The 22875-nt window shown below is 35.3% G+C and overlaps 1 protein-coding gene across 5 annotated transcripts; it reads left to right on the top strand.

Annotated features, from left to right (window-relative positions):
• Positions 1-825: 825 nt before the first annotated feature.
• LOC114306528 (tRNA modification GTPase) lies at positions 826-15751 on the top strand. Of its 5 annotated transcripts, none has more exons than XM_082874343.1 (11): positions 829-959; positions 1228-1511; positions 1646-1720; positions 2315-2453; positions 3606-3727; positions 3894-4097; positions 4502-4561; positions 5224-5362; positions 11263-11390; positions 11687-11908; positions 15280-15751. In XM_082874343.1, exons 3-11 carry the CDS (start codon positions 1706-1708, stop codon positions 15472-15474), a joined length of 1224 nt encoding a protein of 407 aa, XP_082730469.1. In that variant the 5' UTR covers positions 829-959; positions 1228-1511; positions 1646-1705; the 3' UTR covers positions 15475-15751. The 5 variants fall into 5 exon arrangements, with proteins under 5 accessions (XP_028107592.1, XP_028107591.1, XP_082730469.1 ...); XM_082874344.1 differs by having other exon boundaries at positions 889-1152; positions 11263-11381; XM_082874342.1 differs by having other exon boundaries at positions 889-1152.
• The last annotated feature ends 7124 nt before the right edge of the window (positions 15752-22875 follow it).

Genomic DNA, 22875 nt, shown 5'->3' with positions numbered 1-22875 from the left:
GTTGTATTAGTTTGCAAATTTGAAAAAAAACCGTAAATTCAAAAAATGAATTTACGTTTGTTTTTAAACATAAATTTAAAAATTTGACTAATAATTTTTTTTTCAATTATTTTTTTTTAAAATAATTTTTTCCCAATGAATTTTTTTTTTCAACTAATACTAACCGAGAGGGCAATTGGTAATGCTACTTTAAACCTTAAGGAGGGGATTGTAATTTCTAAAATGTGAAAGGTGTCAATGTAATTTACCCAGTGAGGGCAAAATTAGTATTTAAAAAAATTAAATTGTTGGAGGGAACAATCTCTAATGAAACTTTAAACCTCAGGGAAGGGGATGTAATTTCCAATAGGTAAGGAAAGAACTGTAATAAACATAAATTTCAGGGAGTGTCAATGTAATTTACCCATAAGTGTTTGTCGAGAACAAGAATGATGATATGTACATTTTTTCTATTGAAACATTTTGAATTATAAAATGCGTAATTTTATTTTTAATCCACCCCAAGTCCATCTCAACAATTCAAATTGTTCATCTTATGAGTTTTGTCGAACATATTATTTATATAAAAAATTAAATTAACTGAGTATTGATAGCTACATGAATAGTATTTTTATCTTAAAAAAATAGACTAAGAATTTTAAAATCATAAAATCTACCTATTTTTTTTCCATAAATAAATATGTTCAAATTAAATGATTTTCAATATTCGATTAAAATTTTAAAATGAATAATGTGCTCAACTAATCTCGCAAAATGAACTATTCATATGGTGGACATGGGTCAAACTTTTAAAATGAATAATGTGCTCAACCAATCTCGCAAAACGAACTATTCACACGGTGGACATGGGTCAATATTTTCCTCCCAACCAAACACAGCACTGCCCATTTTTTTCATTCAGGCCACGCTCCTCCTAACGAGTGTGGGGGGTTTATCTTCTGAGCCAAAGAAAAATCAGGGTAACAGCAATGGCTCTTCTACCATCCTTTCGCCATCTCCTCAACAATGTCTTCTGGGCTTCTTCGAGACCAACAACAACCATGGCCTCATTGTTTCCCCAATTCTCAATCCACACCTCAAAAAAACTCTCTCTCCTCTTCTCTCCCACCCCCAATTCCAAAACCCTAGCAAAACCCCATCTCTCCCCTCAAGGTCCTCTCTCTCTCTCTCTACATATCTTTGTGTGTGTACAAGCTCACATATATGTTTTTGTCATTGTAATTGCAGAGAAAACACTGGTACTGACGAAAGATGAGAGATTGGGACAGAGTGCTGTGAATTCGGACCATGTTGCTGCGAGTTCAAGCACGATTGCAGCCATTGTCACTTCCTTGGGAGGTCCGCCCGGTGCGGTGGGGATTGTCCGGCTGTCTGGTCCGTCGGCGGTGGCTATTGTTGGCCGCGTGTTTCGTTCTGCGAAGAAGAAGGGGAAGCGCTCGGGTTGGCGGCCCACGAGCCATGTTGTGGAGTACGGCGTGGTTTCGGACTGCCATGGGAATGTCATTGATGAGGTACATTTTGGAATTTCCTACTGTTTCTTTAGAGATTCGAGGTTTTTCTTAGCAAAAGAATCAAATGCAAAAAGAGTATGTTGGAAAAATTGATCATTTTTGAATTGTGATGTCTTGTTTGTTTTTGAATGTAGGAATTGGAGCATTCATAGGGTTTGTTGGAGAACCCATTAGCTGTACAATGGATATCTGTGATGTTGAACTTTAAGGTCACCTTTGGTTGCCCGATTAATTTACGGGATTGAATACCATGGGATTGTGATTGGAATTGGTGGGAATAATAATACCACCATACTATTAGTTGTCTTACGTTTTGTTAGGGTGAGATAAATGATAAGCAAAAAAATTATTTCTAACCGTCTGTCAAGGGAGGGAGATATGTGGAACACTGTGGGGTGGAGGTATTACTTGTGCTCCATATGTGATAAGAATCCCATGTACACAATCTGAAAAAAATAAATAAAAAATAAAACCAAACAATGGATTAGCCGACATGAGGAGCTCAATCATATGTCAGCCAACCCACTAAAATCCTCCATTTAATCCCCAAACAAACTTGCTCTAAATGGCTATGCCTTTGGGGTTCCATTAGTTGTGTCATATATATCTTATGATACTTGAATATTGTTGAAAGGACACATTCAAGGTTTTGATCTAATTTTGGAATTGTGTTATTTAAGTTCTCATTGTTTGGGTCCCAGAAGGTCAGAATATATTAGAGCAGTTTGCTGAAGCATTAAATGTGGTGTTTATTATTGTGATTTAGTTTTTAATGTTTTTTTTTGGGTTTCCTCCTGTCTTAGGTATTGGTGGTACCCATGTTGGCTCCAAGATCTTACACGAGAGAAGATGTGGTTGAGCTACAATGTCATGGGAGTGAAGTGTGCATGCGCCGTGTATTGAGAGCTTGTTTAGAAGGTGGGGCAAGGCTTGCTGAACCAGGTCAGTTTCTTGATTTATCTTTTATTAGGACAACTGGCATTGCCATAATAAATGAGGGTTTTTCTATTTTGTTCACCTTATGATGTCATTAATGTATGACATGAATGTCTGTGTGTGTATATTGAAGACAATTGATACATAATAGCAATAAATTAGTTAGGGAGTTGGAGTGATACTAAGTTGTCAGCTAGCCTTCCGGTAATTTGGTAGGTGGTTGTATTGTATGAAACACTTGGGATGGACTGGATTGCTTTTGTTGCTCTAATTCAAAGGAAGAGAACGCAGAGGGAGTAGCATGTTTTGCTATTATTACTCTTTTTGTTGTTCTTGTCCTCAATAAAGAAGTCAGAAGAAACACAAAAATCAAAGACCTTGGTTGGTGTTTTTTCTGTATTTTAATTGTGTAGCTTGTCTTGGGCTTATGACCAAAAGAAACTAAAAGAACACAAGGGAGTTGGAACGAAACTTTCGAGCATTAGTGGTGAATTTTGCTCGAAAGTCAAGAGCAAATTTTCAAACTGTCAGCACTGGGCCCCCATATTTAGTATTCTATGAGTCCAGGTGGTTCACAAAATGCTGCAATCTGTGACTAAGGTAGTCAATATCATCATTGTCAAATTTATGAATTTTCAACTCATTTGAGGTACCTATCTATATGAAGTTTGAGAATTGTAGATAAAATTATAAAATAGCTAATATAAGATACAAATGTCACTAGATGGTTACTACATGTTGATTTGGTATGTGAATTTGTTGGATGTTTGACTTTTTTTAGAATTTAATGATTATTTTTTAAACTGTGGTTAACTTGCATAAGTTTTTGCATTTAATTCTCAATTTTTATCTCTTAGTGGATCTGGTCTAAAAAGAGAGCTTGCATATGGACCCTGGCTTTCTAGTTTTGAATTTGAGTGCAAATTAGATGAGTGATGATGTTGTTTGTGAAGCATGAATTCCATAGAAATTATACTTTGTGATTGGTCCATTTGGGTTACATCCAAGCTAGTTAATCCAGACTTAAGCTCAGTATAGATCTTAAATTATAACTGTGGCACATACATATATATGTATGTAAATTACATCCGGGCACGTGTGGGCGCGCACACACACAGATCTACATGTCAAATAAAATATGTTTTTATTTTCTACCAGGAGAGTTCACCCTCCGTGCCTTTTTAAATGGTCGCTTAGACCTCTCCCAAGCTGAAAATGTAGGAAAACTTATTTCAGCTCAGTCTGTTGCTGCTGCGGATGCTGCTTTAGCCGGAATACAGGCACGTCTTCTTTTCAGGACTGATTCTGTTGGCCTTTTTCTTCCAGCGAATTATACATTGCTTCTTTGATTAACTAAAGAGTTCTTAACATTTGCTGTATTCTCAATATTTAAACCTTAGTTGAAGTCATTGTAAATAATCCTGCATAACTTATTTGCTATGACAGGGTGGCTTCTCTTCTTTAGTTAAATCACTTAGAGCTCAGTGTATTGAGTTGCTTACTGAGATTGAAGCTCGTTTAGATTTTGATGATGAGATGCCACCACTAAACTTGAACTTAATTAAGGAAAAAATACATGCCATGTCGGGTGATGTGGAGAATGCATTGGAAACTGCCAATTATGACAAGCTCTTGCAATCTGGATTACAGGTATTATTTGAAACAGAAATCACTGGTATGCTTCTTTTCATGCTTAAAAGAATAAACTCTCTGCATTTCTCATAGTTGGCATGGATCCTCTCATAACTTCCTTTTCACCACCAGATCCTCATCTTTCTTCATTATTAATATGTTTGTGAATGATGCTTCACAGAATTCCTTACTAGAGTAAATTCTTCTTATTTATGCTTAAGGTTGCTGCACAGGTGTTTTTGTACCTCATTCTTTTTCTGTGTGGCATGATTTGGAATAATCATCTACACACATATTGCACTCTGATTAGGCCATTTTTATGTTTTTGGCAGAGTGTGAAGAAAGATGTCATTAATGTTTTCGTTTCCGCATTAGTGCAAATGTGAACTTTTTGTGATGTTCTTTTTGATAAAAATTTGCAGATAGCAATTGTTGGTCGGCCTAATGTTGGGAAGTCAAGCCTCCTTAATGCATGGAGCAAAGTACGTTTCAACAAATTGTTTCTGGCACTACTTATGTTTTGCTCACGTGACAGCTGAGGAGTGTCACTGCATTAGTATCTGTACATTCATTCTTCATCTATAGTTTTTTTACCTCTTAATTCTTTATTCCTGGGACAATGTTGATATGCATTTAGAGATATGTTTAGGTTGGTGAGCTGCTCCATAGTCTTGATCTTAGTGTCATTTATGTTAGTATCCTCCAAAAAAAAAAAAATTATTAGAGGGAGGGAGAGAATCAGCTGTCAAACTTCTGTACCTAGGTTTATCTTCTTTGATGGTATATGAAATTTATCATTGAAGAATTATAGTTCAGAATATTTCATCATCACAAAGAACATTCTATATCTTCTTTGACAAGAGTATGCAATAAGATGTGGGCTGCCATTTGAAATTTATCATTGAAGAATTATGGTTCATGTATAGTATGTTCTTTGTGATGATGAGATATTGATACTGGTAAGTATTCTGAATAGGTCTAGATGAACACTATATTTGACTGAATGTGGGTTTATTGTTTACCATCCTTTTCCTCTTTTACTCTTTATAAGCTTTGGCTTTAACACTGACCATGCGAACAATTATAATTGCAGCTCTGCAGCTTTACATCTTATTGAGTACCTTAATTACCTTGTAGCATGCAGAGTGAGAGAGCAATAGTTACTGATATTGCTGGAACCACGCGGGATGTCGTAGAAGCCAGTATTTCAGTTCGTGGTATCCCTATCACCCTTCTTGATACAGCAGGTATCAGGCAAACAGAGGATGTTGTGGAGAAGATCGGTATGGCTATCCTCTTTGCATTATCTTTATGGTTAGGACTTGTATGAGTTGATGTATAGAAACAAGATTAAGGCGAACACGTCAAACCTTCAACTAAGATTTCATTTTTGAGCTTGCCGCTCAAAAAATTTTAATTTGGTTTTCGTAATCATATTTTATTTTGTGGGCATGTCGACTTCCTATGCAATGGAAATTGATTTGGTTGATTATGCTTACATCAAATTTTTTTAGAATTGCTCTTTGATGTGAGCATATTATGGAAATATTTCAATTAGATTGCTTGTATATTTTAGATTGATTGATTGTATTGGGTTATTCTTATTTCCTATTTTAGATTAGGTTTAGGTTTGCTATATATATCGGTTGTAATCTTTGTATTAGACACAATTGAATATACAGTTTCATTCAAAAAACTTACATGGTATCAAAGCCGTTCTCTGATCCGAAACCCTAGAGCCGTCACCGTTGCTCTCTTGTTTGTATTCGTGCTTTCTTCTCTCAAGCTCATTCTGGTTCAACTTAGGTGTGTGACCCATCACTCATCTGTTCGTGACCCATCTGCCCGTGATTGTGCCTTGTCGCAGTCGACCCATCTGGATTTCCTCTTTGTTCATGCTATCTGGTAGTCGCACCCATTTAGTGGTTCGACTCGTCTAGTTGTTGACTCATTGCAGCTCGTCTTCTCTCTCTGGTTTTATTTCATGGTCGACCCATCTGGTTTCTACATGAACATCAGCATCGCAACTCTCTCTATTTGCCTCTGGTTTGCGATTATGTTCACACTCATACGCCTTCGACTTTGACTTCGGATTCTGGTTCTCCTTCAGTCTCTCTTTGGTTTCATCTCTCAGAATCTACTCTATTCCTCAACTTCGATCACCTTCAGCTTCGATCTCCATCGGTGGTTTATACTTAATACTTTATTTTCAAATTTATTCTCCTTCGATGGTTTATACTTAATACCTTATTTTCAAATTTATTACATTGTAACCCGCAGGTTTCTCGTTATTACCCTTTGCTCCCTGGTTGCCCATTTTGGATTTATTACACTTCAACCTCTCAAACTTCTGGTTATTACGATGTCTCTAGCTTTTGATGAGTGTGCCTTCTGCCATCAGAGGGGTCATTGGAAGTATCATTGTCCCAATAAGGGATGTTTGTTTGCTTTGCCTGTGTCTGCCTCGTTTTCTCGGTAATTTCCAATCAAGTTCTATGCTCCTCCTCTGAGTACCGTTCGGCCTCCCGCCGGTTCTATTGCATCTGCTCCGGCTCCTAATCCTGACTTGGCTTCCTTGACTGCTCAGATTAGTCAGCTTTAGCATACATTGTCTACCTTCCAGCCATCCCTGTCTATCTTTATTGTTTTCTTTCTTCATTCAGGTTTGCTTGGGTCTTCTTCAGGTATTTCTTCGTCTGTCTAGCTTTTTGACTCTGGTGCCTCTCATCATATGACTCCTCATCTCTTCTTACTTCAACATTGTACTTCTCCTCCCTTTCCATTACTATCAATGCTGTTAATGGGTCTCGTATATCTGTTATATCTGTTGGGTCTGTCCTATCATCTGCTATGTTTGTTGTCTCTATTCCATCTGTCTTTTATGTTCCTCAGTTATCTGTCAGTTTATTATCTATCAATCAGCTTGATGCCTCTGGTTTTGATGTTATCTTTTCCTTTTCTATCTGTTCCGTGCAGGATCGGATGTCTAAGCAGCAGATTAGGACTAGCCGTAGAGTTAGGGACCTCTATGTGGTAGAGAGCTTGCATTTGCCTTTGACAACTTCTCTAACTGCCTTTTCCTTTTTTCAGTTTGATTCTCTATCCAGTCCTTTCTACTTGTGACATTCTAGATTAGGGTATTTGTCTGCTAACCGCTTACGGTCTTTAGCTCAATCAGGTATCTTGGGTAAAATTTCTCCTAATGAACTTACTAAATGTCGGGGGTGTAAACTTGCCAAGATGACAACCTTATCTTTTTGTAAAAGCACTTTTATATCTGATACACCATTTTCTTTAGTTCATACTAATGTTTGGGGCCCTTCTCCTGCTCTTACCAAAGGGAGTTCTACATACTATGTGTCATTTGTTGATGACTGCACCCGTTACATCTGGGTTTATCTTATAACTCATTAGTCTAACTTCTACCAGATATACCATACTTTCTAGTCCATGGTCACTACACAGTTTAGGTCTACTATTAAATTATTGCGGTCTGACTTGGGCGGGGAATACTTTAAAACCGAATTCTGTGAATATTTGGCCAAATTAGGAATCATTCACCAAACTTCTTGTACTGATTAACCTGCCCAAAATGGTTGAGCTGAGTGTAAACACCGTTATCTCCTTGAGACAGTTAGGTCTCTTCTTCTCTCTACCTCTGTTCTGGCTCCGTTTTGGGGTGAGGCAGTTCTTACTGCTGCTTTTCTTCTCAACCGTATGCCTACTCCCCTTCTTTCTGTTCAGTCTCCTTATGAGGCTTTGTTTTCTCAACAACTTATTTACTCCCTCCTTCGTATGTTTAGGTCTACTTATTTTGTCCTTTTACTCCGTAAAGATAGGATCAAACTTAGTGTCCGGTCTGTCTTATGTGTTTTTTTGGGTTATAGTCTCACTTAGAAAGATTATCGTTGTTATGACCCTATTTCCCGTCGCCTTTATATCTCTCGCCATGTTGCCTTTCTCGAACGTCTACCTTACTTTCAGCTTCCTCCTTTCACCACCCCAGTTTCCAAAAAGGATTTGGTTCATATTGATCCGTTTCCTTCTAAGGCCCCGTCTGATGAGTACATCTCAACAATTCCTCCTGAGCTTGTTCCATCTTCTCCTTTTGCTTCATCTCTGGTTGCTTCTCCTCCTTCGGTTTCTTCTCCTCCTCTGTTGTTAGTTTATTCTCGTCACACGACTCCTCCTCCACCGGTTGTCTCTACCTCTGCTGCTGATCCCCCTGCTTCAGACGACTCTGATCTTGCTGAATATCGATATCCTACTAGAGCACGTCATCCTCCAAACAGATTGGGTTGGTCTAATACATGTTTTTCTGCTTCATATCATACTTTTTTGTCTGCTATTCACTTTTTTTCAGAATCTTAGTTTCACAAGGAGGCCTGTCAGGATCTTCATTGGGTTCAAGCTATGGAGGATGAGTTGTCTGCTCTACAGAAAACTAGTACTTGGGAGTTGGTTCATTTGCCTGCTGGTAAGAATCTAGTTGGTTGCAAATGGGTCTACAAAGTCAAGACTCATTCTGATAATTCTCTTAAACACTACAAAGTTCGTCTGGTTGCCAAAGGTTTCTCATAGGAGTATAATATTGATTATGAGGAGACTTCTGCACCTGTTGCCAAGATGACTACTGCCTATGCTTTGATCTCTGTCGCTGTTGTTTGTTCTTGGCCTCTTTATCAGATGGATGTTAAGAATGATTTTCTTAATGGTCATCTCACCGAGGAAGTTTACATACGTCCTCCTTCTGGCTTTCACCATTCCTTTGGACAGGTTTGTCACCTTCGGTGTGCTCTGTATGGTCTGAAACAGTCTCCTCGTGTTTGGTATGATCGCTTTCAGATTGCTGTTACTGAGTTTTGATTTCATCCTTGTGCCCAGGACTCTGCTTTATTTCTTCTCTACACCTTTGTTGGATTTGTTGCCTTATTACTATATGTGGATGATATGATCATCACTGGCTTTGACTCTTTTGCTATCTCTGAGGTCAAACAGTATCTTTTCCGCACCTCTGAAATGAAGGATCTGGTCCCCTTGCGGTATTTTCTTGATATTGAGGTAGCTTCTTCCCCCAAGGGCTACTTTTTATCTCAGGTCAAGTATGTCAATGAGGTTTTCATCGTGCCGGTCTTACTGATGCTAAGATTTCTGATACCCCTATTGAGCTTAATGTGAAACTCACCACTGCTGATGGTGTTCTTTTAGATGATCCTACTTTATATCGTTAGCTCGTGGGTTGCTTAGTCTATCTGATGGTTACTCCCCCTAATCTTGCCTATGCTGTTCATGTGGTTAGTCAGTTAGTTTCTGCTTCTCGTTCTACACATTGGGCTACTTTGGTTCGGATTCTTCATTATCTTCAGGGTACTATATTTCGGGGTTTACTGTTGTCTTCTACTTTCTCTTTGGACTTGGTGGCTTATATTGATTCTGATTGGGCTGGTGATGTCACTGATCGCAAGTCCACTTTTGGCTTCTGCATGTTTCTTGGTGATTCCTTGATTTCTTGGAAGAGCAAGAAACAGACTGTTGTTGCGCGTTTCACTGCCGAGGTTGAGTATCGTGCTATGACTCATGCCACTGCTGAGATTGTTTGGCTTCGTTGTCTCTTGATTGATTTGGGTGTCCCTCGGTCTTCTCCGATCTCCCTTTACTGTGACAATCGCAGTGCTATTCAGATTGCACATAACACTATCTTTCATGAGCGGACGAAGCACATTAAGATTGATTGTCATTTTGTACGTCAGCATCTGCAGTCTGGCTCCATCTCGCTTCCTTTCGTTTTTTCGGCCTTGCAACTTGCTGATTTCTTAACAAAGACTCACACCACTATCCGCTTTCAGTTTCTTCTTGGCAAACTCTCGGTATTTTCTGCTAAAACACTTTGAGTTTGAGCGGGGGTGTGAGCATATTATGGAAATATATCAATTAGATTGCTTGTATATTTTAGATTGATTGATTGTATAAGGTTATTCTTATTTCCCATTTTAGATTAGGTTTAAGTTTGCTATATATATCGGTTGTAATATTTGTATTAGACACAATTGAATATACAGTTTCATTCAGAAAACTTACATTCAGTATGTTTTGAAATAGTTTGATCACATGATCAAAATAAGGGAAGGCAAGTGTATCTTTAGAAAACATCATTTCAAAGATTGTTTTGGGTGATTATAAGCATACCATGATATGCTTTCCAAAAGAACTAAAATAAATCAGGCATACTCTAACAAAATGAAATTGTGTATTTTTTTTTTTTTTTTGTGGTAGCCGGATTGGAAAAGAAAGATTCATATAGCCGATCCCATTTGATGGGACTTAAGATTTGGTTTGGTTTGGTTTGGTTTGGTTTGGTTTAGAGGGATACCCTAGGTTTCGAGTATTTTTTTTCTTTATATATGTATCCTTGATGAGGTAAGTTTTGGCCCATTCAAATCAAGTTGTATATGTAGTCAAAGCACTTGGGAATGAAATTTTGAGGATATATCTGAACACTAGCTTGTGTATTAATTCTGTTAGAATATTAGTTCATGCAAGGTTGAAATAAATAGCTGTGGATAAAGTCAGTAAAAGAGATGACTTGAGCAGGGTAAGTTCATGAAGCATTTGGGAATAGAAAAATGAGGATATATCCCAACAATGGATTGTAATTTAATTTTGTTAGAATAGGTCAGTATAAAAAAGAGATGACTTAAACAAGATAAGTTCCTGAAGCACTTGGGAATAAAAAAAAATGCAGATATATCTAAACTGTCTTGTATTTTGATTCTGTTAGAATGCTAGTTTATACAAAGTTGAGATAAATAACTGTGGATTAGCAAGTCACTCTAAACTTAAACAAGGTAAGTTCATGGTCTGCCATAAATATTTAAATTGTTTAGAATGTCTTATTAAGTTGAAAAGTAAAAGATATAAAATGATTTCATGAAAACGATTTGACTACTCCCCTGCCAGATTAGATGACCATTGCTTTTGGTATGATCTAAATAAGCTTGTGCTATTCATAGATGTGAGGCCTATGGTTGCAGCTTGTGCCTGAGTGCGTTGACAAAGTTTAGACTTGCACCCTATTTATGGTTTTTTCTTTTACCTCTTTCTGAGTTTTTGTTATGCTTCTTTTGTTATTTTGACTGTAGAGAAGATATACAAGTCCTTGATATGCTATTTTGTTTATATACAGGTGTGGAGAGATCTGAAGCAGTTGCTATGGGTGCAGATGTCATCATTTTTACTGTAAGTGCTCCCGATGGGTGGACCGTGGAAGATGCGAACCTTTTTGATAGGATCCAATCCAATAAGGTTTTACAAGTTAACCAATCTCTCTCCTCACTCTAAATGTTGTGTTTAAACCAATTAATAGCTGAACATCATTAATTGGCTTTGTTTGGTCCGTATCTCAAATCATGTTGCTTCGTGTCTTTTTCCCTTCATTGTCTTTGTTCATCTAATTTTTTTTTATATTTACTATACTTTTGATTTGTTCAAAGTATAAGAAAGGAGTATCACTGCTGTTAGTTTCATTTCATTGCTTAGTTTCATTACTCTATCAAATAAAGTTACTGTGAGGGTTTACAGTGTTTTTTGTTTTCTTGTTAAAATTACAGTTTGCAATTGGTTCTTCTTCCCCCATGATCCTTGTAGTCAACAAAATAGACTGTGCTCCATCTGCATGCTCCGAGTGGAATACTCATGGAAACTCTTTCAATAAGCTCATTTTTACTTGTGCTGTTTCTGGACGAGGACTACCAGATTTGGAAATGGCTATATTAGAGATAGTGGGTCTTAACAGGATTCCTTCTGGGGGACGCAAATGGACTGTGAACCAGGTTAGCTGCTTTCATGGTGAATTCAGCTGTGTTAATTATTTTTGTTTCCCTTTTCAATTGTTTCCCCTCTCCTGTGAAGCATGGACACGGACATGGGACATGACACGGACACGTGGACACACAAATTTTTAAAAAGTGGGGACACGACATTCTAGGGACATGCTCAATATATATCATTTTTTTTTTATTTATTATATGTAAAATTAAAAATATGTATTATTTTTATTTATTTATATTATTTATTTATTTACTTTAATATCAAATATCATTCCCAATTTAATTTTTTTTCTGCAAATAAACATAATGTATTCTATGTGTTAATGTTTAGCAAACAAGAATATTAAAAAATATAGAAAAAAATAAAGAGCGGAAAAAAGTTTCTTTTATTACTAAAAAAAGGTAAAAAAAAAAGGAGAAATAAAGAATAAAAGAGAGAGAGAGAGAGAGAGAGAGAGAGAGAGAGAGAGTAACACGAAGAGAGGGAGAGAGAGTCGAACAAAAAAGAAGATAGAGCGTCGAACAAGAGAGACGAACAGAGAGAGAGAGATACGAAAGAAACAAAGAACAGAGAGCACCGAACAGGGAGAGAGAGAGTCGAAAACACCACAGATTGGAAGAACATACCTCGATCTAGGGCTTCAACATGTTCTTCACCCTTTCTCTTTCTCTCTCTTTATCTTCAATGGGTTAGGGTTTCTCTCTCTGTCTCCTAGGTTAGGGTTTCTCTCTGTCTTCAACGTGTCCAAGAGTGTCCGGGTGCAAAAATTCAAAAAAAAAAAAAAAGGGGGACACGTTAGGTAGAGTGTCCAACACGTGTCCATCATGTATCCGATGTGTGTCTATGTCTGACACCCATACATTGCCTCCGGAGAGGTGTCCATGCTTCATAGCCTGTCTCCCATTGCCTTAGTGATTGTCCTCAGTCAAGAAGTTGTGTTGATGAGTTATTGAATGAAAGGATGGCAATATGCTTTTGGATAAAGCATATCTGCGAGAGCACCTTTTCCTGGTTAACCACAGTTAATGGCTTTTCTGGAAATGTCTTGGACCCATCCATGATATTTTGTCCAACTGTTTTACTTATTTCCCTTGATTACCATTGCATTGCTGGAAATGTTTGGTTCCCATTAGTGGATGGTAGTAGTGCAACTTGTGTGGAGGATCCTACCTGGCATGATCAATGAGTTTGTTCCGGCCAGAGTCTTGAGTACTATTTGATCCCAAGTTTGAGAAATCTCAACTCAGTTCATTGGCAGGTTGGGGTTTAGCCTTTGACAACTAGATTACATGGATTCAAGTAAGAGTGTCGGGTGCCGGTGTGTATCTGAAGATCAGACTCATTAAACCTTAAATTTACGGGTACCTGGACTTGGCAAAAACAAGTTATATTTTTAATCTATTATACAAGATAAAATATTGTTATATGTTACATATAATGTCAAAAAGATATTTATTGTAAGTATACAACAATATGTATATAAAATAACTATGTTAAATACAAATATACGTGTCCAATGAAAAGTATCTACACATATACTGTCCAAGTGTCGAGTGTCCGACACGGATATTTGATTTATTTTGAATAGTCCGTGTAACATCGCCATTCACATTTACCAGGCTATTGTAGTATATTTTACTAGTTTATGGAAAAAAAAATCTAATTCATGATCAAGAATTTAAATCCAAGGTAACCTTTACAAGTTATTATCATATGTTAAAAATTGAAGTGTATATTTGTACCTCTAAAGAAGAGTTAAATGTCTGAAAATTCTGAACAACTTCCACAGTTAAAAGGTCGGGTGCCAAATATTTGTTCCTAGTCGGATGCTGAGAATAGTCTATGGTACTTTTGTACTATTCAGGATTACTTTCCTGGTAGGATGTTTATTATACTTGTGAATTCTTGGTTTTTCATGTCTAGGATGTCCGCTGGGAACTAGATAAAATTCTTGAGGCATGTCAGCTATGTTACACGGACTCGGGTACAGGTATCGGGTGCGGGTGCGGGTGCGTATCTAGGGGTTGGACACTTCAAAATTAAAAATTAAGGATACGTGGATATGTATCCAAATTTGGATACGGGTATGGGGATACGTTAAATAGTTTTTTAAAAAAAAATATATTTATTATAATGCGGAGACAAGACACGACAATTTCTAAAAAATGGAGATACGGACACGACAAGGGACACGGCAAATTTTTAAATTTTTTTATAAATATTTTTATTTTAATATACATTAATTATTTTATTTATTTATTCTATTTTTTAAATAATGTGTTTCAATTAATTTTTTATTTTATTTTGTTTTACATACATGTATTTATTATTTTATTAATATATATAAGTATTTATTATCTTATAAATATATTATATGATATATAATAATTATTATGTAATATATAATAATAATAGTTATTAGTATTTATTATTCAGTTCCGTAACTATTATTATTATTATTTATAGATAGATACGAATAGAGATATGAATCAAGAGACAGAGGAACGATAGAGACAGAGGGAGAGAAAAGCGAAGCCATCGATCGCGATCGCGAGGGAGAGAGAGAAGGCGAGAGAGAGAGAGAGAGGCTTTTCGAAGTCGTCTGGGTGTTCGGCTGTTCGATCGACTGATGGAGCTTCGATCTTTGACTGGATCGAAAGGATGGAGCTTGGATTGGAGGTCTTCGATCTTCGACTGGATGGAGCTTCGACCAGGCTCTCTTTTGCTCTCACCTCTTTCATTTCTTTTGCTGTCTGTAAAGAGCGTGTCCGAGAGAGGATAGGCGAATCCGACACAGATCCCACACCCGCACCCGTGTCGTATCGCGTCGACACGGGTACTTCGCCCCAAAGTGCCGAGTCCATGTAACACAGCATGTTAGTATCATCAGAGTTTTGAGGTAGCTCTTGATTTGGAAATGTACATCCTTTACCAAGGAAGTGTTGCTATTCTAAACAGTACTAAACATTCCACCATGTTTTGTTCTTTTTTCTTTAACCTGTTTATCCTTCTTGGAGTGGGGTTGAGTGCCTACTTCGACCTAACTCCTGAGTTGCACCATAGTGTTTAATCCAAGAGGGAATGCCAGGAATCTTTCTGGTTGTTTTTTTGGTGTATCTACTTCAGAGCCAGAGATGTTATTGGACTTGCTAATCATATTCCTCTGTTGGTATCCCAAATGAGGGCCTTTCTTGTAACAATTTTGTCTTGTTTGTAAGTTTGATTGATTTTTATGCATATCATGATTTGATTTATGATTCTGATTGACTTATTGATGTATCAATAAACTATCAGAGCTGGATTGATTTTGATGCATATCATGATTTGATTTATGATTCTGATTAACTTATTGATGTGTGGATAAACTTTTCAGAGACAATGTGAGCAACTTGTTCGAACCAAGGAAGCCCTTGTGAGATTGAAATCGTCGATAGAGGAGGAAATACCTCTGGACTTTTGGACAATTGATTTAAGGGAAGCTGCACTGGCCCTTGCGCAGATAAGTGGAGAAGATATCTCGGAGGAAGTTTTGTCTAACATATTTGGCAAATTCTGTATTGGTAAATAGTTTTTGTAGCAGATAAGTCTGTTTTAAAATATTTCTTGAATATGCAAATGGCAAAGCATAAAAACCCTTCCATTTCTTAGTGTAATTGCCATAAAATGTATAGGGAGTGTTTGAAATGTGCATGTACATGGTCTTCATAACTATGTATTGTTGCATGGAGTATTAGGTTTCCCTCACATCCATTGTGGTGATAATGAAGAGCATGTTTCTGTATTGGCATTGAAAGATAGAATGAACAGAGAAAATCGAATGTGAAAGTTATAGTCTTTGCATATTATGGTGGCTTTGCAAGTTTGATGTTGAATTTGTAGGCACATGCAATTTCCTAGGGATATGAGACTCTAGTTTAGGACTGCTGATTATAGAGCTTAATGAAATGTCTATGGAAATCATGAGTGACCTCATGTGTCCACACAAAGTGGCCCAAATGCGGGACTTGGGGATTCATACCAATGGAAAAAAGGTATACTATTCATCATTTGATCCCTTGGTGTTCACACCGGGAAGAGTTTATGGGCATTGACTCTCTAGGCGTTGGCATTCATGCCTGGACGTAGCAATGTCTCAGTTGGAGTGGCACTGTAATCGATGTGGATGGTAGCACCCATGTTTTCTTTGTTGCTGTGGATGTTGATTTTTCATCGGCTCATTTAGCTTTCTATTTTATATTTTAGTTGGGTTGCTATGGGTTGAACAAGGAAATCAAAAAATTCACAAATTGAATCGGTCCAGATTATCTGGTAAGTTTGGTTTAGTTTTTTTAATTTGTGATTCGGTCTTGATTTGGAGAATTGGGGAATTGGTCTTTGTGGATTGGTTTTGGATTTAAGTCTATGGTTCCGGATTTGAACTAAACCAAACCGTATAACTTAAATTATATATGTTTATTTGCTAAATATTTGTGTTCGGTTAAGCTAATGGTGGAATGGTGTGAATGTTTATATTTTGAAAGTTTATGTTTTGAAAAATTATGATAGATTAATGTTGAACAAAAATATTTGGGAAAATTATTGAAAACTCCCATTTTGGAGAGTTGTAGTCTACCAAGTCCCATTTTAAAATTAATAGACATCCAAGTCCTATTTTTTTGGTAATGTGATCCCAAGGATCTCATTATGTAATTATGGAATGATTTTTCTGACGTTCAAGTCCTTTTCCCAAACGTTACATACACCCACATTATTCAAACATAATATCACCAAACCCAAAACAGTAAGTTCATGGGCAAAACTGTCCACCCCTAAATAATGGGACCTTTAGGTATATAAAATTAAATATGGGACTGATTATATTACAATCCCACCTTCTAGGATTTATGGGTCAATTTCCCAAAATATTTTTGGTTAACCGGTGAATATTATGAGTAATTTGTTTGATGGGCATCTTATTAGGAAAATTTGGCTATAAACTCCTTTTACCTTCCTTTCATTATTAAAAGGACTAAGAAAAAAATTATACTCTCTAAACCCCCTCATAATTATAAAATCTTGCATAAAGGACAAAATTTATTATTTAAATATTTTAGTAGACTATCATACCCTCAACTAAATTTTCCCACCTTTTCCACCCACTCTCTGCCCACATTCTCTGTCTTTCTCCTCCCTCTCTCCCTTCTCTAACTCATTCAAGCTTCAGATCTGGAAGCTTCAGACCTCGCTAACGCTGCCAGCGTCCGATTCTCTTCCGACGCTCCCTCTGGAATCGAGCTTTGATTCAACAGGTTAACGAGAATCACCAGTCGAAGATGCCTGACAATCTCGTCAAGAACGTTGCCTTAATTCGAGAGATCAACAGCAATATATCCAAAGTCATATCTCTCTACTCCGATCTTTTCATTGATTTCTCTAACATCATTCAGCAACGACGTGCGATCAACAATGACGACCACGTGGAGAAGAGTGTTGGTGGAGTTGTTTGGTTATACATATTTTTTTAAACGCAGATTTGAGTTTTGAATATATGTATATATATATATTTGTGTGTATGAGTGTTGTTGAACACATGTATTCTTTTCATTGAGATTTGTGATTGTTGATCGAGTTTTAGAAATTTTTCTTCTCAATTAGATATGTTGATTTGTTGATTAATTTGTTTTGTTTTTGTTTGTTTGTTTGTTTGGCTTTTTTTTTTTTTTTTTTTTTTGATTTTTTTTTTGTTGTTTTTTATCTAATTTCATTTGACAGAACCAGAGTAAAATTTTACTCTGGTTCTATTGCTCTGTTTTTTGTTTCAGATAATGAGAGTAAAATTTTACTCTTGTTCTACTGCTCTATTTTTTGTTTGAGAGAATTAGAGTAAAATTTTACTCTGGTGTTAGAATGACAGTAAAATTTTACTATTAAGAGGTGGTCATTGCCAAACACTTCAGCCGCCACAAACACTGCCTTCGTTTTTTTACTTTTGTGCAGAGTAACATTTTAATTTTAACTTTAGAGTCTCACAGTTTACTCATTTTTCAGAATAAAATTTTACTTTTATATAGAGTAAAATTTTACTTTTGTGTAGAGTCTAACATTTTACTAGTTTTTCAGAGTAAAATTTTACTTTTATACAGAGTAAAATTTTACTTTTAACTTCAGAGTCTCACAGTTTATTCGTTTTTCAGAGTAAAATTTTACTTTTATACAGAGTAAAATTTTACTTTTGTGTAGAGTCTAATATTTTACTAGTTTTTCAGAGTAAAATTTTACTTTTATACAGTGTAACATTTTATGCTGCTTCCGCCTTCATGGTATCAGAGCCAAGTGATGTTGTATCCTGTTTCTAACTGTTTAGCTACTTCTGGTCAATCGTCTTCCTTGTTTGTTTAATTAATCCTGTTTTTCGATATCTTAATCACCCACAAGATCAGTCTGTTCTACCCACCTAGTTTAAGTCACCCACTTCTTCCCAGTCTTGTGAACGTCCTTCGGTTTAGGCACAGTCAGACTTTGGGGTTTAAAGATAGGGTATGTATGTATACTAGGTATGTGGTAAATTGACAAGAATAGGGTATGTATTAAGCTATCTGTAAAACTGGTTAATTAAACCAAAACAATGAATCGATTATTTAGAAGTAACTCATCAGTCAGTTCTAGGTCAACGACCTTGCCTTCCATACCTAATCCAGGAATCTTAATTAATGAAGAAGATGTTGAAATACAAAATGATTCAATTAACTCTGGATGGAATATTCCAAAACTGCCTATTAAAGAGATTTATCAAACTTCTTTTCTACAGAATGTTTTTAAAGTTACTCTCCATGTTAAAACTATTGAACAAGTATATGCTCTCGAAAAACCAAGAGAAACCTGTCAGTTATTTGATAAAAAATTAATCAAACGACATTTAGATCGTGGTTACAATTTTATGCATATTGGTTTAATTCAAATTGGTGTCAATCCATTAACTATGATAGGACAAAATACTTCTGTTTTACTCTGTTTAAGAGATGCCCGTTTTCTTAATTATAATGCTAGTTTAATGGGAATGATGGAAACTGGTCTTAATAAAGGTCCCGTACATTTTAACTGTTTTCCTGATTTTACATTAAGTTTACGAGATCCACATATTCTCAAGGCATTAACATTAAACATTCAATTACATGGCGAATATACTGAAATGTTAGATTCTTCCCATAATATTGCTTTGATTTATCGTGTTCATTATAAATGTATGCAAACTAATTTAAATGTTCATGCTCTACATAAAAGTCCCAAAGATAAAACTTTACTAATCCAAAGCAGTAGTACTAATGAATCAAACATTAACATTCCTCACATGATTGAATGGAAAGATATTAATTTACCTGATCAATGGGTTACTGTCAATGAAAATTACAAACATAATCAACAACAATCTTCGATCCAAGATATTAAACATATCCAGCAAAATACTGATGGATCCGTTAATATTAAATTTAATCGCAGTCAGTCTTCTAGACATAGTACATCTAGTGTCCCTTCTGAAATATCAACTGAAGACGAAATATTTAACACTCCGTTATTTCGAAAAAATAGTCAAATCCATTTTGGTCCTACTAATCCAATTTCCAAAAATAAATTAAAAGGAATTGATAATTCTACAACTTCTCAAATCAGTAAACCTGTTTATACTACTACCTCACATTTTCCTGAAGAAGAAATAGCTTCAAATAATTCCCCAACTCAAACTGATTTCGAAGAATTCATACCACCTGTCAATCCTCAACTAATGACAATCAAAAAAGATTTTACTCCTGATTTAGATAAACTACTTATTGACTTTAGATCCAATGATAATAGGACTAAGAGACATGCCTATCGTGCTAAATATGATTCTGCTCAACAATCTCGCATAACTAGAAAATGGTATGATTTTATGGTTCAATATGGTTTTGAATTATCTTTCTTTGATTATATGGATCAATATTATAAAAAGATTAATACAATCACCAAACATAAGTGGAAAACTTCTCCTAATACTTCTGTGAGCTCTAATCATCCTCCTTTAGAAAATATAATTATTGATCACCAAGGTTCTGAAGTCCCAGCCTCTCCTTTTAAGTTACCTGGTACTGATCCTGAAATCAAAAAAGTTATTGAACAAAATAATTATACTAATCAATGTTTAAAAACAATTGGTAAACAATTAGATAAATTAGAAATTAATCTCGAAGAACAACAATCAACGAAACCTTTTAAAATCCTTGAGCAACCTTTGCTTAATCTTTCTAATCATCGTTCGAAACGAACCAGCCTAGTTACTAATGATCAATCTACTGTCAAAGCTATCGAACAATTATTTACTAAATTAACTCCTAATGATACTTCTACATCTAAGGATAAAGGTCTTACTGTTTTGAATCAACAACCTATTACTAATACTATATCTGATCAATCTGAAACTGACACTACTGATAATGAAATAAATCAATTAGCTCAACAATTTCAATCTTCTCATCTGAATAAAATCCACTATCCCAAAATTAATCCTCACAATACCAAAAACTGGTATTCTAAACCAACTCCTGTCGACCTCCAATTTGAAGAGACAAATATTAATAATCAATTTTCTGTTTCTGCCAAAAAATTATACGAATGGAATATTGATGGTCTCAGTGAAGATCAAATCCTTCAAAAATTAAATCATTTATCTATGGTCGCCAATAGTTATCTCAGTAATTATCCTCAATACTCTCAACCTAAAGTTGTTTCCTTACTTACCTCTGGTTTTACTGGTATGCTCAAATCTTGGTGGGAAAAATATCTCACTGAAACAGACCGTGACTCTGTTATTTATGCTAATCAAACTGATGAAAATGGCCTCCCTCTTTTTGATGAATCTATAGGATGTTGTCACCCTGATGGAATTAATCAATTAATATATACAATCGTTCGGCACTTTATTGGTACCCCTACCAATATTTATTCTCGCATCCATGATCAATTAAGTAATCTCAACTGTCCAACCTTAAGTGATTTTAGATGGTATAAAGATGTCTTTACCTCTCGCGTCATGTTAAGAGAAGACTGCACTAAATCATTTTGGAAAGAAAAATTTATTAATGGATTACCTAGTTTATTTGCCCATAAAATTAGAGATGTTCTTAGCCAACCTACTGGTGTTATTGAATATGATAATCTCACGTATGGTGATATAATTAGCACTATTCAAAAAGAAGGTTTAAAAATGTGTATTGACCTCAAACTTACTCAAAAAGCTAATAAAGATAAACATAAAGCTAAGTATGAATTAGGAAATTTCTGTGAACAATATGGTTTACCTCCTGTTGCACCCTCTCGTAGGAAATCACACAAATACTCCAAACATAAATCATCATACAAACATTCCAAAAAATATAAATATAAGAAGAACTATACACCTTCCAAATCCACTGATAAATTCTATACTAAACCCAAAAAGAAATATTATAAATCCCAAGTCCATCCAAAATCTAAATCAACTAAAGATGTTACTTGTTATAATTGTGGACAAAAAGGACATTATTCAAATAAATGTAAAGACAAACAAAAATTAAAAGACAGAGTTAACCAACTCCAACTTGATGATAATTCCAAGAATCAATTATATGAAATCTTTCAATTAAATCAAACTATTAGTAGTTCTTCTTCTGATCATCCAGATACTTCATCTGACTCCCAATCACCTAGTGATGATTCTGATAATGATATTAAAATAGGTTGTAATGATGTTTGTTGTAAACCAATTAAACAAATTACCGTTCTCACCAAAACTACTCAAGAAGAATCCGCTCTAATCGATCTAATTAGTAAATTAGATGATCCCAAGTTAAAACAAAAATATACTGATAAATTAAAATCCTTATTAATCCATTCAGATACCAAACCAAAGTTTGATAAACCAATAATCAGTCTATCTAAAACTTTAGAAAGATTTAAAAATAAACAAAAAGAAATTACATTACAAGATTTACAACAAGAAATCAATCAGATTAAACAGACAATCAAAGACTTGCAATGTAAAGATAAAACACTCGAAGATGAAATTATTGCTCTCAAAATTGATAAAAGTTTAGATAATTTCCAAACTAATGAGCACCAATCTCCACATGAATCTGAACATGAATCGGATCCTGCTCATCCTGATAATCTGATATTTGACAACCGATCACACCCCTCTCAATCCAACAATCCTGAAGAAAAACGATTAAGTTTAATCAACAAACTTTACATTCAAAAATGGTATTCTAAAATCAAAATAATTGTTAATGATTTTGCATTAGAATTAATTGCTTTAATTGATACCGGTGCTGATTTAAATTGCATACAAGAAGGATTACTTCCTACTACATATTATGAAAAATGTCAAGAAAAACTAACCTCTGCTAATGGTACTAAAATGCATATCAAATATAAACTACCAAAAGTACATGTTTGCCAAGATAATGTATGTTTTAAAACCTCTTTTGTTCTAGTTACTAATATGACTGATAAAATTATTTTAGGATCTCCATTTATCTACTTATTATATCCTTTTACTACATCTAGTACAGGCATAACTACACATGTTTTAGGACAACCTGTTACATTCAAATTTTTATCTCCTCCTGAACTATTACACTTAAACCAATTAAAAGATTGTTCTGTTTCTCATCAAATTAACCGCCTAACTCGACATTTAAAATTTCTTAAAGAAGAAATAAACCACAAACGCATTGACCAACAATTAACTAATCCCGTTCTTGTTTCTCAAATTAATGATTTTAAATTAAAACTTGAATCCACTGTTTGTTCTACTTTACCTACTGCTTTCTGGCATAGGAAAAAACATGTCGTTACTTTACCTTATATTAAGAATTTCAATGAATCACAAATTCCTACTAAATCTCGACCTATTCAAATGAATCATGAATTACTTGAAATGTGTAAGAACGAAATTAATGAATTATTGAGAAATCGC

Source organism: Camellia sinensis, chromosome 6 (assembly GCF_055761805.1).
Source record: "Camellia sinensis isolate YWXY chromosome 6, ASM5576180v1, whole genome shotgun sequence".
NCBI classification, from domain to species: Eukaryota; Viridiplantae; Streptophyta; class Magnoliopsida; order Ericales; family Theaceae; genus Camellia; species Camellia sinensis.
This window is presented reverse-complemented; position numbering and strand designations above follow the sequence as displayed.